Here is a 17909-nt window from a genome sequence, read left to right on the forward strand (position 1 = left end):
CTTCTGGCAAATCCCTATTGAAGACAATGACAAATGGAATGTTGACGAGACATACAGCTGGATTCCTTTCCAGAGACAAATCTCTGGTTGCTTGGAATCAGTTAAAACTGAGAGGACAGCTGAGGGGTCATGGCCATGATGACTTTCTGGCAGATATCCAAAGGTTACGCAGTGCAAGCTGAATCCTTGTGGCCCACTGGATAACCAGCAGAAAAATCTCCATTTATCTTGCCATGGCAAGCAGAAACACTTGAAACAACACCCAGGATTTGGAGGTAGATTTAATTTACATCAAGGGGAACTGACTGATTGGGATCATTACCAGAATACCAAGCCCTGATCTCTGATGATCTAGGGTTTACATGAGGTAAGCAAGCAGGAAGTACAGAGGCTGAATGAATTGTTAACTGGGGACTCGTTTATACAATGTGCATCACAGTGACCAGCTAGCTGTTTCTAAGAGACAGGAGCAACAGGAACTGGAACAAGAACTTTTACCTGGGCAACTAACAAACTGAAGTATATTGGCAGGAGGGGGCATTTTCTGCTACCATCTATCATACTAGATTGTGACCCTATCTTCCCAGCCTGCACTACATAGCAGGCTACATAGACTTGAACCTTGTCTCCAAAACCAAGAACCTGATTCCCAGACTGCATTCTAGAAGGTTAAATAAGCACTTCTGAATGCCCCAGCACTGAGCCTACTGACAGGACACCATTTCAACCTGTATATTGATAAAAGGTGGGGCACGGTTTTAGGAGTGCTTAGGCAGGATCTGGGACCTGCTCAACAGCCTGTAGGGCATCTGAGTCATGAATTAGACATTGTAACAGAGGAATGGCTGCGTGCTTGTGGCTGCAGTATCTCTCCTGGTACCGGAGGCACCCAAGCTGACTGTAGGCAAAGATCTCACTGTATATACACCTCACAAAGTGGCAGGACTTCTTTCTTCCAAAGACAGCCCATGTCTATCACACAATCGACTTCTTAAATACCAGGCTCTACTTCTAAAAGGACCAGTCATTCAAACAAACACACATTCCTCCTTGAACCCTGCCACCTTGCTACCAAGAAAAAGGAAACTGAGGCTGAGGAACACTACTGTGGACAGGGTTAGAAGATGTCATACGACACACCAAGGCCTTAACTAACTATACTCAGTGGGCTTTAAACAACACCATGAAAAAAAAAAAAAATAAAAAAATAAACAACACCATGAGAGAGACCGGTCTCTCTCTCCTAAATGAAGAAGTAAAATGAAAGAGGCAGGCTGTCTTCTCAAATCACATGGCATTAGACATTCTAACAGCAATACAAGGGGGTACTTGTGCAATTATAAAAGCAAAATGTTGTATGTACATTCCTGATTCTTCTGCTAATATCTCGATGGCTGTTCAAGATATTAAATGACAGGTTAATGCCATGTTGGATTCTGAAATTCCCTAGACCTTCTCCTTACCCTCTTTGTGGGAGAATATTACTGGCTCTTTCTGGTGGAAATATTTGTTGGTTGTATTCACAATAGTCTTGTTGATCTTATTATTTGGCCTGTACATACTTAACTATTTTTTTGGCCTTGTCTCCTTCAGACTTAAAGTTATACACCTACTCAAGGTGAGAATGTCTGACATCTATCAAAATCTTTTAGATAGACCCTTGGGAGAGTATTTCTGACTGCCAATCACAACTATAACCCCCTTCAGCCTAAAATAGCCAGAATGGTCATGACCCCTATCCCCTCATAACTGTTAGGGGTACCTCTTCATCGGGGGGAATATTATAGACAGCTAAGTTAGATTAAATATTATAGGCAGTCGGACAAGGGTGGGACCTCGAGAAGGTCAGGGCAAAGATGAAAACACATTACAACAGTGGTTGGCGGTGCATCTGTTGGAAGCCAGGTCTCAAGACAAAGATAAAATGACCAGGCCTAAGAGAAGCGGTAACAGCCGGTCTAATGAAGTCTGGAGAGACGTTAGTCACCTTGGTGGGTGACCAAGACCCTTGGACTGGTTCCTTCCTGAAAAGTTCTTTGTTCTTTCCATGTGCACTTGCTATGTGGTTTGCTTCCCCATTGCATCAACATTACCTAAGTGACTGTACTTATAACCTTATTGGCTGATTGTAGCTATAGCTCACATTGTACCCAGGTGGTTGTGCTCTATAATACTTTCCCTGAGAAGTGGGGTCCTCAGCAACCCACTTGGGGCCCCTCTTGACTGTCATGTGCTGTGTCTCTGCCTCTCAATAAATATGTCTTATTCTTAACCTCCGTTGTTCCTTAGAACTCATCCTTCAATTTGAGAGGAACATAAACTTGTATATTGGATGTCTAGCAGGTTGGGAGTTATATTTCCCCTTTATCATTTTGGAGGTCCTATACCACTTCCTATATCAGTCTGGTGGCCCCTGGCTGCAACCAGACTCTGCAACTTCCCTGTGGCCATAACTGAAGATGACGCGAGTGAAAACAGAGCAGCAGGTCTTTTAGAGCTTGCTAGAGCAGCAGAGAAGGAGAGTTTCATAGTAGCACAGGAGGAGGCTCCATGTGCTTTGATGAATGTGGTTGCCATGGGGAAGCTTGAGGCTTAGTAAATTAGAAGCAAGGATCTTATGTGCTTGGCTTGGCAGTGAATGTGGCTTCCTCCTGCTGCTTTTGAGCTGCAAAAGCTGGAGTCTGATGGGAGCTGGCAGTTACTGAGGATGGACCATTTTGGGCCAAATGCTGCAGAAGTTGTGGGTCGGACTTCTGCTATCCGGTACAGTCTGGCTGTTTGGACTCTTGTTCCTGAGTTCTCTAGCTCTAACTCAGTGTTTAGCATGACTATATATGACTATATATTTTGCTTTGTATTAGAGGCAAAGTAATTTAAACAGCTACTGTGTATTGAATGTCTACTACCATGCCTTTGTGAGCTGGTGGACTCCTGGTTGTTAGTATGGGCATCTCTGTGTCTTTGGGTTTTTCCTTCTTTCTTTTTTTATACTGAGATTTGAACTCAGGGCCTTTACACTAAGCTACATCCCTAGCCCTTTAAAAACATTTTTTTTTTTTTTAAATTTTGAGATAAGGTCTCACTTTGAACTAGCAACCCTTCTGCCTCAGCTTCTAGAGGGCTGGGATTACAGGTGTGCACCACCATACCCAGCTGTCTTTGGACTTTTTTTAAACCATGGAAGATTTGCAGTGCCCCACTTGCCAAAAGACTACCCAGTTCCCCAGCTGGCAAAGACTGGTGTCATGGTGATATAGGGGAAAAAGATACCTGAAAGGTATCTTTCAGAAATAGATACCTGAAAGATATCTGGTGTGAGTTTGTGTTCTCTAAAAATCAAAGAACGAATTTTAGGAACAATGTAGGCTAAGAGCAGAATATATTTATTGGGGGAAAGAAAGCTTCTGTCTGAGAGAGGGAGAGAAGGGGTCCCAAGTGGGTTGCCAAGGAACCTGCCTTTTCTAAGGATTTTTATAGAGCAAATCCACGACATGAGGAGGGTCCAAGGTGAGAAACATGGGAACTCCCAAGGTGGGCATCAGGTTGGACAAAACTATGGTCAACCAATAAGATTACAAGCATAATTGCTCAGGTAAAATTGATTAAATCGTGATCAAACGGGGAAGTGAGTCACATAGCAAGTGGACATGAATACAGAACAGGAGCTTTTTCTGTAGAGGGTTGAGTTAGTGACACTCCTTGGCTTTCTCAAGGTGATAGAGACCTATTTAGAATATCAATCCCTGCTGTTTATCCTTAGGAAGTATGTGGGTGCATTTATTTTACCTTTTGTCTTGAGGTCTGGCCCACAGCTGGAGGTTTTCTCTCTCCCACAGTTGCAAGGTAACTCGTCTTCTGCACTGGCTTCTTTGAGGGCCCAGCCCTATCTGACTGCCTATAATAATTCTATCTAATTCAGTTGCCTACAACCGTGGGAATGGGAGGGTAACTCAGAGGGGTGTGCCTCACCCCAGGTCCCATGGACTGAGCTCTGCCTCCCCTTTCTTGTATCCCTCCCCGTCTCCTGCTGTTGTTCCCTATTCCTCCTATGGTGTATTCAGATCTTTGCTTCAGGATTTGCTTCAGGAGGGAATCCCAAATGAAGTTCAAATGTCTTATCTATATTTTACAGGTTAGATAAATTGCAGCTTAGTGAGGCTAAACACCACATTTTAAGATGTAATATAATATAAGAAATATATATTTGGTCTCTGGCTCCTGTTTTTCTGACACAGAACTGTAAAACCCTTGTAACTTCCTGAGTGATAAGAGCATCTCACATGAGCTCCTAGGTCCTCTGGAGCCCCCTGAGTCTTTGTTCTAATTCAGTGGCTCTTGATGGCTCCTGGACTGGTGGGGGACTGTGACCCAGCTTTGATTAGAATGGCCTCACTACCTCCATTCTCCTATACCTGGCAGGGTATAGGAGATAATCAATTGACTGTAAGTGATAAAGCCTCCATAAGTCTCTAAATGGTGGGAGTGGAGAGCCTCCAAGCTGGTGAAAACATGCATATCTCGGGAGGGCAGTGCATCCCAACCCCACAGGGACAGAAGCTTCTGAGGGGAGAACCTTTGTGGATATTGTCCTATCACCTCTTCCTTTGGCTCTTCCTTCGTAAACTTGATCATAACCTTAAGGTAAGCCAGTTAACCTGAGTAAAGTGTTATGGTTTGTGTCTAGATGTCCCCCAAAACCTCATGCAGTCATGGGGTGGGCTTCTAGAGTTTTTGATTGACTCATGGTCCACTGGGATTATGGGTGTGAGTGCTACACCCACCCTGGGGCGGGTATCCTGCATACAATATAAGCAAGGGAAAGAGGTTTGCTTGCTTCTGCTCCTCCCTTTTTGCTTTTGCTGCTTTTACTGTTTTCCACTGCCCTGAACTGTTGCCCTCTGCCATGGGCCATTCTGCCTTGGAGCCAGCCAAGTATGGACTATGGACTGAAACTTCCACAAACTGTGAGCTAAATAAACCTTTCCTTCCTTAATTCTGAGCATCAGGTATTTTGTCTCAACAATGAGAAAAAAGTAACCAAGACAGAATTTGGTACCAAGAGTGGGGTCATTGCTGTGACTATACCTGATGATGTGGTTCAAGAGCCTTTGGGAATGACTTGTGGAAAGAATTGGGAAAGGTTTGGCGATGTCACCTGAAAGAGTACAGCTGGAAGGCTTTTGGCTGTTCTGTATGGGAGATTCTGGCCAGAGCTCAAAAGACCAGAAGGCTGATAGAAATCCTATTGGTAAAGACCAGGCTCAGGAGGTTTCTGCTGGGAAGAAAGGCTGCATTGGTTGTTGGACTCCAGATGATGTATGTTTTGGCTTGGCAAAAAGTTTGTCTGTATTTTGCTCATGTCCAGAGACTTTGCCTGAGTCTGAGACTAAGGGTGGTGGACTAATTAAGCTAGCAAAAAAAAAAAAAATAAATTTCAAGACAGTGGAATGTTGAGGCAGTGCATGGCTATTGACGGGGGCTTTTAGCCAGATTTATGTTGAGAATCAAGAGCAAGAGCCCTGAAGGATGATTTAAAACATTGTGAGTTTGGCCAGGAAAAGAAGAGCTCCAGTGAAGCTGTGCACTACAGAGACAGAGCTCAGGAAATCTTGATTGTGGAGAAGAAACAGGAGAATATAAAAGATGGCCTGAGGGCATCACAAGAAGCAACAAGTCTCAAAAACTGCAAAAGCATAAGACTTTGCTTTGAAGAGAAATCTACGGAGTACTATGTTCCAGAATGGCAGTGGCGGCCACACCAAGTTCCAAATTGGAGGCAGCGGTACCAGGTTCCAGAATGGTGGCAGTATAGAGAATTTCTTCCTCAGAACTGGATTCAGAGTCCCCAGCAATCCAGACACCCAACCCCTACAGCCAAGAGAGAGAAGTCTGGCTACTACTCCAGGTGGCAGCAGACCTTGGTGTCATCCACGTGGTGCTGGTTTTATGTGCATGCAGAATGCAAGAGTTCTGAGGTTAAAAAGGCTTCTGCCCAGATTTCAGAAGAAGGCCAGATAGTGTGTCACTGAGAGGGCAGTATGCGAAGCTGTGAATATGAAGCAAAAGGTGCAGTGCAGAACCCAGAAGTTTGGAGAAGCTAGGAATGTGGATTGTCTGAGGAAAGCTGCAAGGAGAGAGAAAAGTGAACCCAAGAGAGAAACTGGGAGCTACAGCCATCAGAAGTGCCATAGAGGTGGAACCACATGAAGCTCACAGTTTGCCACAGATTGCCTCAGATGTTGAATGTGGAACTACCAGACAATGTTAGCCCTGCTGGATTTTGTACTTGCTTTGATCCCAATGCTTTGTACCTTTTGGAATGGTAATGTTTAACTTATGCCATTGAATGTTGGAGATGTTGAACTTTTCATTTGTACAGGGGCTCACAGCTAACAGTTTGCCTTACATCTTGAAGGAGACATGGGACTTGGACTTTTTAGCAATACTGAAACTTTTCATACTTTGGCAACTCTTACAGATGCACTAAATGCCTTTTGCATAAAAGGATGCACATGAGTCTTTGAGGGGGCCAGGGGCGGAATGTTATAGTTTGTGTCTATATGTCCCCCCAAAGTCTCATGCAGTCATGAGGTGGGCTTCTAGAGCTTTTGATTGACTCACGGTCCAATGGGATTATGGGTGCTATACCCACCCTGGGGTGGGTAACCTGCATACAGTATAAGCAAGTGAAAGAGGCTTGCTTGCTGCTGCTCCTCCCTTTTGCTCTTGTTGCTTTGCTGTCTTCTACTGCCATGAACTGTTGTGCTCTGCCAAGTATGGACTAAAACCTCCACAAACTGTGAGCTAAATAAACCTTTCATTCCTAATTCTGGGCATCAGGTATTTTGTCTCAATGAAAGATCAGTAACTAAGACATAAAGTGTCTCCCTGTGAGCCATTACAACAAGTGATCAAAGCTGGGGGTGGGAGTAAAAGGACACTGAATAGTAGCCAAGACGGACCAAGGCATGGGTACCCTGGGCACCTAACACTTACAACTGTCATCAAAATTGGGGCCATATCTTGGGCCCTTTCCTTGTGGCAAGGATAAATCCAGGTAGGGTCAGAACTGCATTAAATTGTAGGAGACATGTCAGCCCACTCAGGGGGCCCTAGGGAGATTTTCGTGGGTGAGATCCCCAGGTTAAAGAATGCATGTGTGCAAGACATCAGCAACAACAGCAGGCAGCATGGAGCAGAGCAGACCAGAGCACAAGAGTGCAAGAGCATCTTTATTGCACACGTTTTCTACACATCGTTATCACCTATTTACATTCTTACACACTGGCCTCATTGGAGCATGCATAGTTGTCCACTGCTAAGTCATGGTTATATAGTTGTGCCCCAATGTGCACCTGTGCTGACCATAGGGTCACATCCTCAGGGCTGTCCAGAGCATCCTGACATGCCCCGAGCTTTGACTCAGTCTGAGTGGTTCCCACAAGAACCAGTTGGTGTCCACAGAGAATTTGAAAATAGCGTGGTACACAAACTCTACACATTTGATTTCAAAAGTGTTGTGAGTGTAGGAAAAGCATTTTTCTTTAAGCTGGGTAGGGGTACATGCCTGTAATCCCAGCACTCAGGAGGCAAAGGATTGCTGTAAGTTTGAGGTCAGCCTGGGCTACATAGCAAGACCCTGCTTCAAAAAAATTTTTTTTCCAATATTTTGAAATTTTTTTTTCTTTTATAAGGCCACACTGCCCAGTTGCATTAATTCAGCAACATTCTTGATTTATGAATGTGAATTATATTTCTCCCCAGTCCTTTAAAAGCCAGGGATTACTACTTATAATTTTATAGCCTCCCTTGTGCTTATTTGTGCAATACATAATGTATTTTACTAAAATTTAATTAAATACAGTTGTGTAATGTGCATTTTTAAAAGCTCATGAAAGTCAAACATCCCTAATTCCAAGAAATCCAAAATCTGAAATGCAATGAAATTTAGGATTTGAGGATGGATTGAGGGTATTCAATAAGTTAAAGTCTATGTAAATATGCTAAAACCTGAAAAACTCTGAAATATGAAATGCTTCTACTGCCAAGCATTTTGGATAAGGGATGCCCAACCTGTGTCGAATAAAACTTCACAGGAGGCCATGGGTTGGAACTTGGCAACTGCTCTGGGCCCAACAAACCAAACCAATACAGTTTCGTCCCAGGAACAGCTTTGGGTGGTTGCAAGAGGCTCTGTAGCCAACATGTACTAGCTGAATAATGAACTAGTTAAGCTGTATCCAATTGATTGGTCCTTTGACTAAACTGGGACCAGTTAAGTTGCTTTCTTTTTCCTTTGTTGAGACAGGCTTTCCCCATGTAGTCCAAACCGGCCTGGAACTCAGGGTGATCCTCCTGTCTCAGCCTTCCAACTCCAGGCACGAATGCCACCCAGCTCAATGAAGTTATTTTCTTTACCTCACTACCGTTTTTTCTCAAAGTGCTGTCACATCAAATTGTTGGTTAAAATCGTCAGAATCTGCTTTGGTCTTTTTTGGGGGGTGGGGTGGTGCTGGGGATCAAACCCAGGGCTTTGTGCGTGCGAGGCAAGAACTCTACCACTGAGTCACATCCCAGCCCTGCTTTGGTTCTGAGAGCCACTAGATTTGTGTCATTTACTAAACTGATTGGCATAAGGAATTTTCCTTTTATTTATTTCTGCAGCGAGAGGGAGTGAACCCAGCGCTTTAGCACATGCTAGGCCAGTTCTCTACCAGTGAACTATACTCCCAGCCTTGGAATTTTCCTTTTAAGTCTTGTGCCAGGACTCCCAAGGGCAGGCTAAGCTCATGGCGGGGTGCCCTGGGCTCAGGTGACTTCTTCTCCTCCCAGATGGGGACAGGTAGACCAGGACACCTTCTGCAGCCCTGTCCCATTTTTCATGCCCAGCCTTGCTCTCAAGAAAGATACGAACAGACGAGACACAACCACCTTCAAAGAAGACATCACATTTTACTTGGATTCTTGCTTGTGAACAGTGACTGTGTCTACACTCTTGACAAACAAATCCCACTGTATCGCATGCATAGAAAAAAAAAACTTGAAGCCTTTCGCCTCCCTCGGCTCTCACCCCATCTCCCCTCTGTGACACGGGATTAAAGGCAGAGCAGCTCTTTGTACTCAAAGAAGCCAGGAGCAAGCCCTGCCACCAAGCAGAAATCTCTTCAAAGCCCTATCTTCACAAAGAGGTGTATCCCCCTAGGCTGGGCCCTCCCTCATGCTGGTCCTCCATGTCCTTTTCTTCGTTCAAGTTGCTGAAAATTTGGGAGGTGCCTGAGGACGGCCAGGATCCGGCTGTGAATGCTACCAAGAAGTCCCCCGTTTTGGTTGGGTTTTTGTTTCCTCCAAGTGTGGGAGGTGGGACCAGCCTGGAGCACCCCCACCATGCTGGGGAGCTGCTGCTGTGGACAGGTCGCCATCCCAAAGGACAGACAGACAGACAGCCTCAGGCCCACTGCAACACACCAGGGGCCATTGGAGCCAGCTGTCAGCGGCAGTGCAGGTAAGCTGTGTGCAGGCGCTGGGGACTCAGAATCAGGGCTGTGAGGGAGAGGCAAAGGCCTTGCCCCTGCCCTTTCTGTCCCAGGGGAAGCAGCCAGTTCCCTGAGGGTTTTCACAGACTGGACAGATTCCCTGAGAGTGAAGCTCACAACGGGAACATCAGCGCTTGCCCTTTTCCTCCAACTCTCCCCGACCCAAGGCGCCATGCAAAGGGCAAGAGGGCAGGCAGCGTTCAGAGCGTGGTGCTGTTACCGTGGCGTCTCAGCGTGGGGACATTTCCACCCACAGCCCGGACCCCCGGGGAAGGCCGCTTTCGCTTGGCGTCCAACTTCCTCATGTACTTCTGCACCCACGGCTGCTGGGGGTCGCCACAGAACTGCAGGCCCTTCTTGGTGGTGAAGCTGTGGGGAGGAAGGGCAGGGCTCGGCTGAGGTCCAGCAGGGCCCCGGGACCACGCATGGCACTTCACGGGGATGTGCGTAGGAGCCTGGCCTCCCAGTGGGTTCCTGACACCTGTCTCCTCCCATGTGTCTATTTTAGTCTAGGGAGGGTGCTCGGCTCGTTCAGGGACCTCTCCATCACACAGGATCTGACAAGAGGGACACAGTGCCTGTCCACAGGGAAGAGTAGAAAATGCAATAAAACCCCCCGGAATAAGAATGCCGCCAATGCTCGTGGTATGCACCGAGGGGTGGCCAGCGAGAAAGCCAGAGCTGGAAGGGAAGGACGGGTGCCCCCTCCAAGCCAGCTCTGACCTGGGGATGCCGGGGTATGGATAAAACCTCATGCTGCTCGGGGAAAATGAATGATAAATCCTAATGCTCTGTTGCCGTGGTGGTGAACCCATGGCGTGTGTGTTATTGTGTTTCTTTTAAGACAAAAGATGTTAATGTGTGAGTTGTTTTTTCTAAACTAAAACCTCGGTCTTCAGGTTTCATTGCAGTGTTGGCGCTCTGGGATAAATAAGTGGGTTTGGGGTTGCAATTTGGGTGCTGTCTCTAAAATGTTCACCCGCCAGGGAGATAGCTCAGCAGCACAGCGCCTGCCTGGCAAGCATAAGGTCCTGAGTTCGATTCTTAGTACCAAAAATAAATAAGTAAATAAAATAAAAGGTTCACCATCACGGCTCTATAGCATGCCGCTGTTTACAAAGTGACCCCACTGCTACCTGTTGTAAGAGGCAGCTCTGAAATCACCAGGAGCCCAGAGACCCAGCTCCTCCCCCATGGGACTGCTGAGGGGATTTGTTGAGGGGATGTCCTGTGCTCTGGAACAGCACCTTGTACATATGCAATGCCCCCCAAATGACTGTTGAATCTCAATCTTCCCCCTTGTTTTATGGCTGAGGAAGCGGAGGCTCAGAAAGGCCAAGAGGTGATCTGGAGGCTTGTCCCCTGCCCCATCCCGGAGAATACTCACATCACCCCCGCCTTGAGACAGACGCTCCTGCTGGACAACTGGTAACTTGCCACCCAGTCCTCAGGGATTTTCTTGGGAACAAAGGTTATGCAGCAGGAAAAGGGGATGCCCACGGAGTCTGAAACGGGACACAGAGAAGAGCTGTGTCCTTTCCCATGAGCCCACCCCTCACCAGACACCCCACGCACTCACGGACCGCCCCAGGCTGCCTCCTCCTCTGCCCTCTGTGGTGCTAACCCAGCCATGCCCTTGTAACCCTGTCCTGCCCAGAGACCCGGGCTGGGCTGGACGTCTCACCTGTGGGCACGATGCAGTGAGCACAAAGGACCAGGAGCAGGAGGCCGGCTGCAGTGGTCACAGGGCCTGCCATGGCCTGGAGGGAGGAGTGGCAGCTCAGGGCTCAGAGTTGGGGTGCAGGAGGAGAGAGCTACTTCCTTGCAAAGCACCCCAACCTCCTCCCTCTGACTTTTATAGGAGCAGCTAGGGAGACACGTGCGTGGATCAGCTTCCCGCCTCCTCTAGGCTTCCTTGAAAGTCCTGCGGTCAAGAAAGAGGAAATCGTTGCTCAATTGTTGTCCAGCTGAGTCAGGGCTTTGCAGAGGGCAGGGACTACACCAGAAAGAGCCTGCGGGGAGGGTCAGCTCCCTCCTGGGCCAGGTGGCGGAGGTCTGGGTGCCTAGTCAGGGGCTGATGACGGGCATCCTGGCTCTGCTGCTCACTCCCTGTGGGATTCTGGGTACATCACTCACCTCTCTTCAGCTGCCCATGGGTACAGTTATTCCATCTTCATTCATTTATTCATTCATGAACCTCACTGGCATATGCCATACGTCGGGCCCTACAGGCTTCTAGTAGGGCGGGTATGTGACCAAGCATGGGTATAAACAAAGACAGGGGCCAAGACTGGGCACAGCCCAGCCATGCCGCAGCCTCCACTGGATGTTGGCACACGCTGGGTCTTAGCAGTCTTGCATTCCCAACAGGCAGTACCTAAAGGCACCAGGGAAGTGGGAAATGCTCAGAAACATACGACCCCAAGGCAGCTTTTGACCGTTGCCTTCTGGAGGATCCAGAATCTAAGTCTGGCATGACCTACACTGCTTCCTGGGCTTCCAGGAAGCACATCCCCTGGCCCTTGGCCGGGAGGCTGTCTCTGTCTCCCACCCGAGCGGAACACCTTGAGATCAGTCTCACTTCCACCTCCACCGAGTCTCAAGCAGATTCCCCCCGCCCCCCCATCCCATGGGCAGTGCTGCAGCATGACTGGAGGGTGGATGGACTCTGAGACAGCTGCCCCTGCGCTGGTGACACTTCAGGGGTCTGACCAGCTCTTGCACAAAGAGAAGCCAGTGGGCAGGTCCCCAGGTGGGGGAAAGACCAAGGTCGGGGAGGCCAACAAGTGCCGGGTCTCACTGTCTTTATTTATGGAGTGCAAAATAGCAAGCGCCCACCGGAGTGTTTCACTAGCTTTGCTCACACCTCTTTGACTCCAGCTGCTCCTCAGGCAGCAGGGACAGTCGGCATCTGGCTTAGAAATCAGGATACCACGAGAAAATTTATGGGAAGCCCTTGTTAAGCACGGAGGCTTTTCATCCCTGTGTTTTATGACCCATCCTGAACTCTGCTCTTCAGCAATTCAGGACCAGGGGTACAGCTCAGGGGCACAACATCTGCCTGGCAAGCGCAGGGTCCTGAGTTCGATTTCCAGTACCAAAAAAAAAAAAAAAAACAAAACAAAACACCAAACCACAATTCAAAGGCCTTAACCCTTCGTTGGCCTGGGTTTGTGACTCAGTGGACACTGTGAGAGGAGGAAGTGGAAAAGAAAGCACGACTGGGCAAACAGCAGGGACGGGTGAGCAAAACAGAGATTCCCACTGTCACAACCGTGCCGCGTAGGCCGGCTGAAGGTCACTGAGTGGGAGGGCTGGGGGTGGGTGGTTGCAGCTGGTAACACCCTTTGGGAGTTTCTCCAAGGTCTTGAAAGAAACACCCAGTCTTCGTGGTCCTTCTAGGGAGGCAGTTAATGCAGGAATTGCCAGCCTTGACTCACAAGGAGGAAGAGGCCACTTTTATGAAGGGAAAAAGACAAGAAACTATCACGGGGACAGTTATCCTGGTTCCCAAATGGGACTCTGAAGTCTTCCTCTTCAAGGGCTGGAATCCAAAAGCTGGAGGATGATCTAAGTAAGAATGGGAGGAAAAGGAGGTTCTAGCAGGAGGCCCCCAGACTCCACCTCTATCCCAGCTCCAGTTCACACCCTGCCCTTCTCCTAGCCTCAGTATTTTCATCTGAGAAGTGGGGTGTTGACCTGATCTCTTATCCCCAGCCACACCACAGGTGATACAAGAATGGACATTACCCATCTTATTTTAAAGACATTTTGTTATTGTCAGCCTGTCTGATAAGAGAGTTATCCATACGGTAGTGATATCTGATTTCCCTCAGATAAAAAGCAGGTGAGTCTACAAAATAAACATACAGATCGAGCAAATAATAGAACAGATGGTATGCAGGTATGACAAAAATGGCAACAATCACCTGAGAATACGTAACATGTGGGGAACCCGGCCAAGGTGCCCTCTGAGAGTCCTTCTCCTGCATTCTGCTCAGGGAAGCAGGGCCTTGGGGAGAAGGAGCAGAGGGTCGGGGCAGAGTGAGCACCGGGGAAAGGCAGAAGGTGGAGGAAGCAGAGCTGTGTCCAGCTGAGCACAGAGGCAGCGGTCCTTCCCTTGAAGAGGCATAGCAGGGCCAGCTGTCCTGTTTTCCACTTTGGGGTGATCCACACATGAGCGATGGCGAGCGCCGGACCCGGCAGCTGGGCCAATCAATGTGCTGTAGCTGAGGTGGTATGGAGCCTTAAAGACTTTCCTGACGGGAAACGACTGGGAGAAGTGGGCCAAGAGCCTGGATCAGATATGACTTCACATATTTCAGGACAAGTCCCAGATATGGGCATTGGATCTGACGGCCTGGATGAGGCAGTGGCTTGTGGGCCTAGGGTGGCTGCAGAGGGGAAGAGGGGCGGGGCCGGAGCAGAGCCCTGACCACCTAGGAAATTGTTAAGTTCTTGAGAACCTCATCGCCACTAATCGTTCCCATTGTACACACTAGGAAGCCGCGGGTTAGCATGCTCAGGAAGAGTAGAGCTGGTATTTGAAGTGAGTTCTGTCTGAATTCAGTGCTGCTTCCCTCACATGGAACTCAGCCTTGATCTTGTGGCTACCCGTGGTTCTGGGGTGCAGCATTAATGGTCAGATCTGTGGCCCAGGGACAGGGTCGGACCACCGGCAGGTATGTTGGGAAGCAGCTGGGACAGGGACGCTGACTGCGAGGTTATAGCAGGTATTCAGGGAGGCATGAAGGGTGCCTGGATTGGTTGTGGGCCAAAGCCCAGCTCCTCACTCTCCGCTAGATATACCTGAAGAACCTACGGGAGAGGGAGATGCAGCATTTGAGGTGTCCTGCCACGATGCCCCCACCTGCTGTGGTGCGTGTGTCCCCTACAGTTCACATGTTGGCGACTTAATGTCCAATGCAGCAGTGCTGACAGGTGGATCTTTACAAGGATTAGGTCACGAGGGCTCTGCTCTCTTTACTGGATTAAAGCCATGAACACGGGAGTGGCTCCCGATAAAAGGACGAGTGTGGCCTCCTTTCCTCCTCTCTCATGTGCTTATTCTTTGCTCTTCCCCTTCTTACATGGGATGACACAGGAAACAGGCCCCCACCAAATGGAGATCCCTCGACCTCGGACTTCCCAGCCTCCAGAAGTGCAAGAAATAAATCTCTTTTCTTCATCAAGCACCCAGCTCTGAGGCAGTCTGTTATAGTAACACATAACAGATGAGACACAACCTCAGCCTGAGTTCCAGGTGGTGGGTAAAAGACCTCAGGCTTGGAAGTCAGCCCAGAGCCCACACGAAGCCCAGAGAAGGGTGTTCGGTTGCCATGGCCCCCAAGACCATCCTCTGATGTGAGGGTCATTGCCAAGGTTGAAATCTTAGCCTTGTTCTCTATAACCAAGGTCTTCAGCTCCTCTGGGCCTCAGTGTTAGACTCTAGACTCAGTCTAGACTCTAGCAGCAGCATCTACCTGGTGAGTTATGGTGAGGACTGAATGAGGTGGTTCACCCAAACCCCAGCTGCCTGTCCACCATAGCCCAAAAGCTGCCAAAGAGATGGTCCTTCTTGTTATGACAACTTATTTACAGGCTGGTGAACTGAGTCACCAAATAATCCACAGCCAGGCTCTTCCTTTGGCTTTGTGATGTCACATTTAAGCCAGGCATAGTGGCACATGCCTATCATCCCAGGACTCTGGGAGGCTGAGGCAGGAGGAATGCAAGTTTGGATCCAGTTTAGGCAATACAGCTACTTAGCAAGACCTTGTCTGAAAATAAAAAATAAAAAGGGGGCCAAGGATATAGCTCAGTGTGCGGGCCTGGGTTTAATCTCCAGTACTGCAAAAAGCTTATTGCATTTAATCCAATCTTTCTTTAAAGCAATGATTCTTAGAGTAGATCTTAGTATTCTTGTAGAAAGGTGAAGTAACTCATGCAGACACATGGTCCCTGACACCTCCTTTGGAACCCAAATCTGGAACTACCATACAGATTGTTAGAAATATAGGGATAACATGTGGGTGATGAGGGAAAGGAAAATTAAAAGAGAAAGGGAAATGGGCAAGATAAAATGGCACGGTAGCACCCACTTGTAATCCCAGCCCTTGGGAGGCTGAGGCAGGAAGATTGCCACCAATTTGAGGCCAGCCTGGGCTACATAGTGAGTTCAAGTTCAGCCTGAATTACATACCAAGACACTGTCTCAAAAAGAAACAAAAACAAAATAAAATGCAAACAAAACCAACCAAAAATAAAAAGAAAGAAAACGGACAAGATGTTCCTAAAATTCATACGGAAATGCAAGGAATCCAAAAGACCTAAAAAGTTTTTGAAAAAGAACAAAGTGGGATGATTCACAGTTCATAAGGTTAAAACTTACTACTATATCTATAATAATGATAGCAGTTTGCTATTAGCATGTGATAGACATACAGATGAAAGGAATAGAATTGAGAGTCCAGAAATAAACCCTACACGTATGATCAAGTGACTTTCAACAAAGGTGCCAAAACTGCTCAGTGGGGGAAAGAATGTTTTTCAACAAATAGTGTTGGGCAATGAAATATCCACAGCACAAGAGTGCCATCGGAGCCGTGTCTTTTTACTAGACACAAAAATTAACTCAACATGGCTCAAAAGACATAAATGTAAGAGCTAAACCTATAAAACTCTTAGAAGGACACATAGGTGTAGTCGTGATCTTGAATTAAGAAACAATTTCTTAAGTATGATACCAAAAGCACATGCAACCAGAAAGTTGGACTTCACTAAAATTAAGAAATTTAGTGTTCCAAAGGACACTGTCACTGGAAAGATAATGCACAGAACCTGCAGAAACTATTCGGAAGTCTTGTATCTGATGGGAATCTCTCATCCAGAGCATATAAATAAACTCTTCCATCTGAACAATAAAACACAAGTCAATTTAAAAATAGGTAACAAATTTGAATAGGCATTTATCAAAAAAAAGTACACAAATAGCCAATAAGCACATGAACACTCACTAGTCATTAGGGGAAATCAAACAAATAGCACAATGAGATACGCCTTTACATCCACTAGGATGGCCCTATCAAAAGGAAGCAGGAAAGGAAGGAAATGAAAGAAAGGAAGGAAGGAATAAATATTGGTGAGGACATGGGAAAATCAGAAGCCTGAGTGTTGCTGGTGGGAATATAAAATGGCATGACCACTCTAGTGGTTTCTCCAAATACTAAAAATACAGTTACCATTGATCCACTTCTTGGTGTAGAAGCAAAGGAATTCAAAGCAAGATCTCAAAGAGATATTTACACACAAATATTTGTGACAGAATTACATCAGCCAAGGAGCAGAAGCATCTAGAACGCCCATCAACAGACAAATGGCTAAAGGAAGTGTGGTCTATGCTTCCAAAGGAGTATTAGCCTTAAAATCGAAGGAAATCCTGTTACAGACATAACCTGGATGAACTCTGAGGACGTCCTACTGAGAGAAATAAGACAGCCATAAAGACAAATCCTGTGTGATTTTATTTATATGAAATTTTTAAAATAGTCAAACTCAAAGGAAACAGGTGTAAGAGGAATATGGGGTTGTTTTATGGGTATGGAGTTTTCATTTTACAAAATAGAAAAACTCTAGAAATTTGCTACATAATGTGTAAATATAGCTAAGGCTATTGAACTGTACAGTTAAACAGCATCTGCCTGGCAAGCGTAAGGTCCTGAGTTTGATACCAGGTACCAAAAAAAAAAAAAAAAAAAGAAAAGAAAAAAAATGAACTGCATAATTAAAAATGGTTGCAGCCAGGCATGGTGGTACATGTCTGTAATCCCAGCACTTGAGAGGCTGAGGCAGGAGGATTGCTGAGAGTTCAAGGCCAGACTGAATTATATAATGAGACCCTGTCTCAAAAAAACAAAAACAAAAAATAACTAAATAAAAAGTGGTTGAAGGTAAATTTTACAGTACATGGAGTTTTTTTTAATCACAATTTTAAAAATGGAAAATAACAAGTGTTTGCAAAGAGGTGGGAACGTCATTTATTGCTTGGCCACCGTGGAAAAGTTTGGCAGTTCCTCAAACACTTAAAGAGAGTTCTGATATGACTCAATAATCCCAGTATAGATGTTTACCCAATCAAATTGGAAACATATACTCACACAAAAACTTGCATGCTCATCTTTATAGCACAATTATTCATAACAGCCAAAAAGTGGAAAGAATCCAAATTTCTATCAACTGATAAATAGATAAAGAAACAGTGGCTTATCTATACCATAGAATATTACTTGGTTCTAAAGAGTAATAAAGTATGTACTAACAGATGCCGCATGGATGAACCCTGAGAACACTACATTAAATGACAGGAGCCAGACACTA

At 46.6% G+C, this 17909-nt stretch overlaps 1 protein-coding gene across 1 annotated transcript; it reads right to left on the bottom strand.

Annotated features, from left to right (window-relative positions):
* Nucleotides 1–8932: 8932 nt before the first annotated feature.
* On the bottom strand, nt 8933–14695 carry Ccl24 (chemokine (C-C motif) ligand 24). The gene is made up of 4 exons (XM_013520511.1): nt 13463–14695; nt 11218–11457; nt 10921–11038; nt 8933–9902 (listed from the first exon to the last, which is right to left on the bottom strand). The coding sequence occupies exons 2-4, from the start codon at nt 11288–11290 to the stop codon at nt 9734–9736; spliced, it is 360 nt and encodes a 119-aa protein (XP_013375965.1). The 5' UTR covers nt 11291–11457; nt 13463–14695; the 3' UTR covers nt 8933–9733.
* Between the last annotated feature and the right edge of the window lie 3214 nt (nt 14696–17909).

The sequence above is a fragment of the Chinchilla lanigera genome, unplaced genomic scaffold, assembly GCF_000276665.1.
Source record: "Chinchilla lanigera isolate Chin_1 unplaced genomic scaffold, ChiLan1.0 scaffold00055, whole genome shotgun sequence".
In the NCBI taxonomy this organism is placed as follows: Eukaryota; Metazoa; Chordata; class Mammalia; order Rodentia; family Chinchillidae; genus Chinchilla; species Chinchilla lanigera.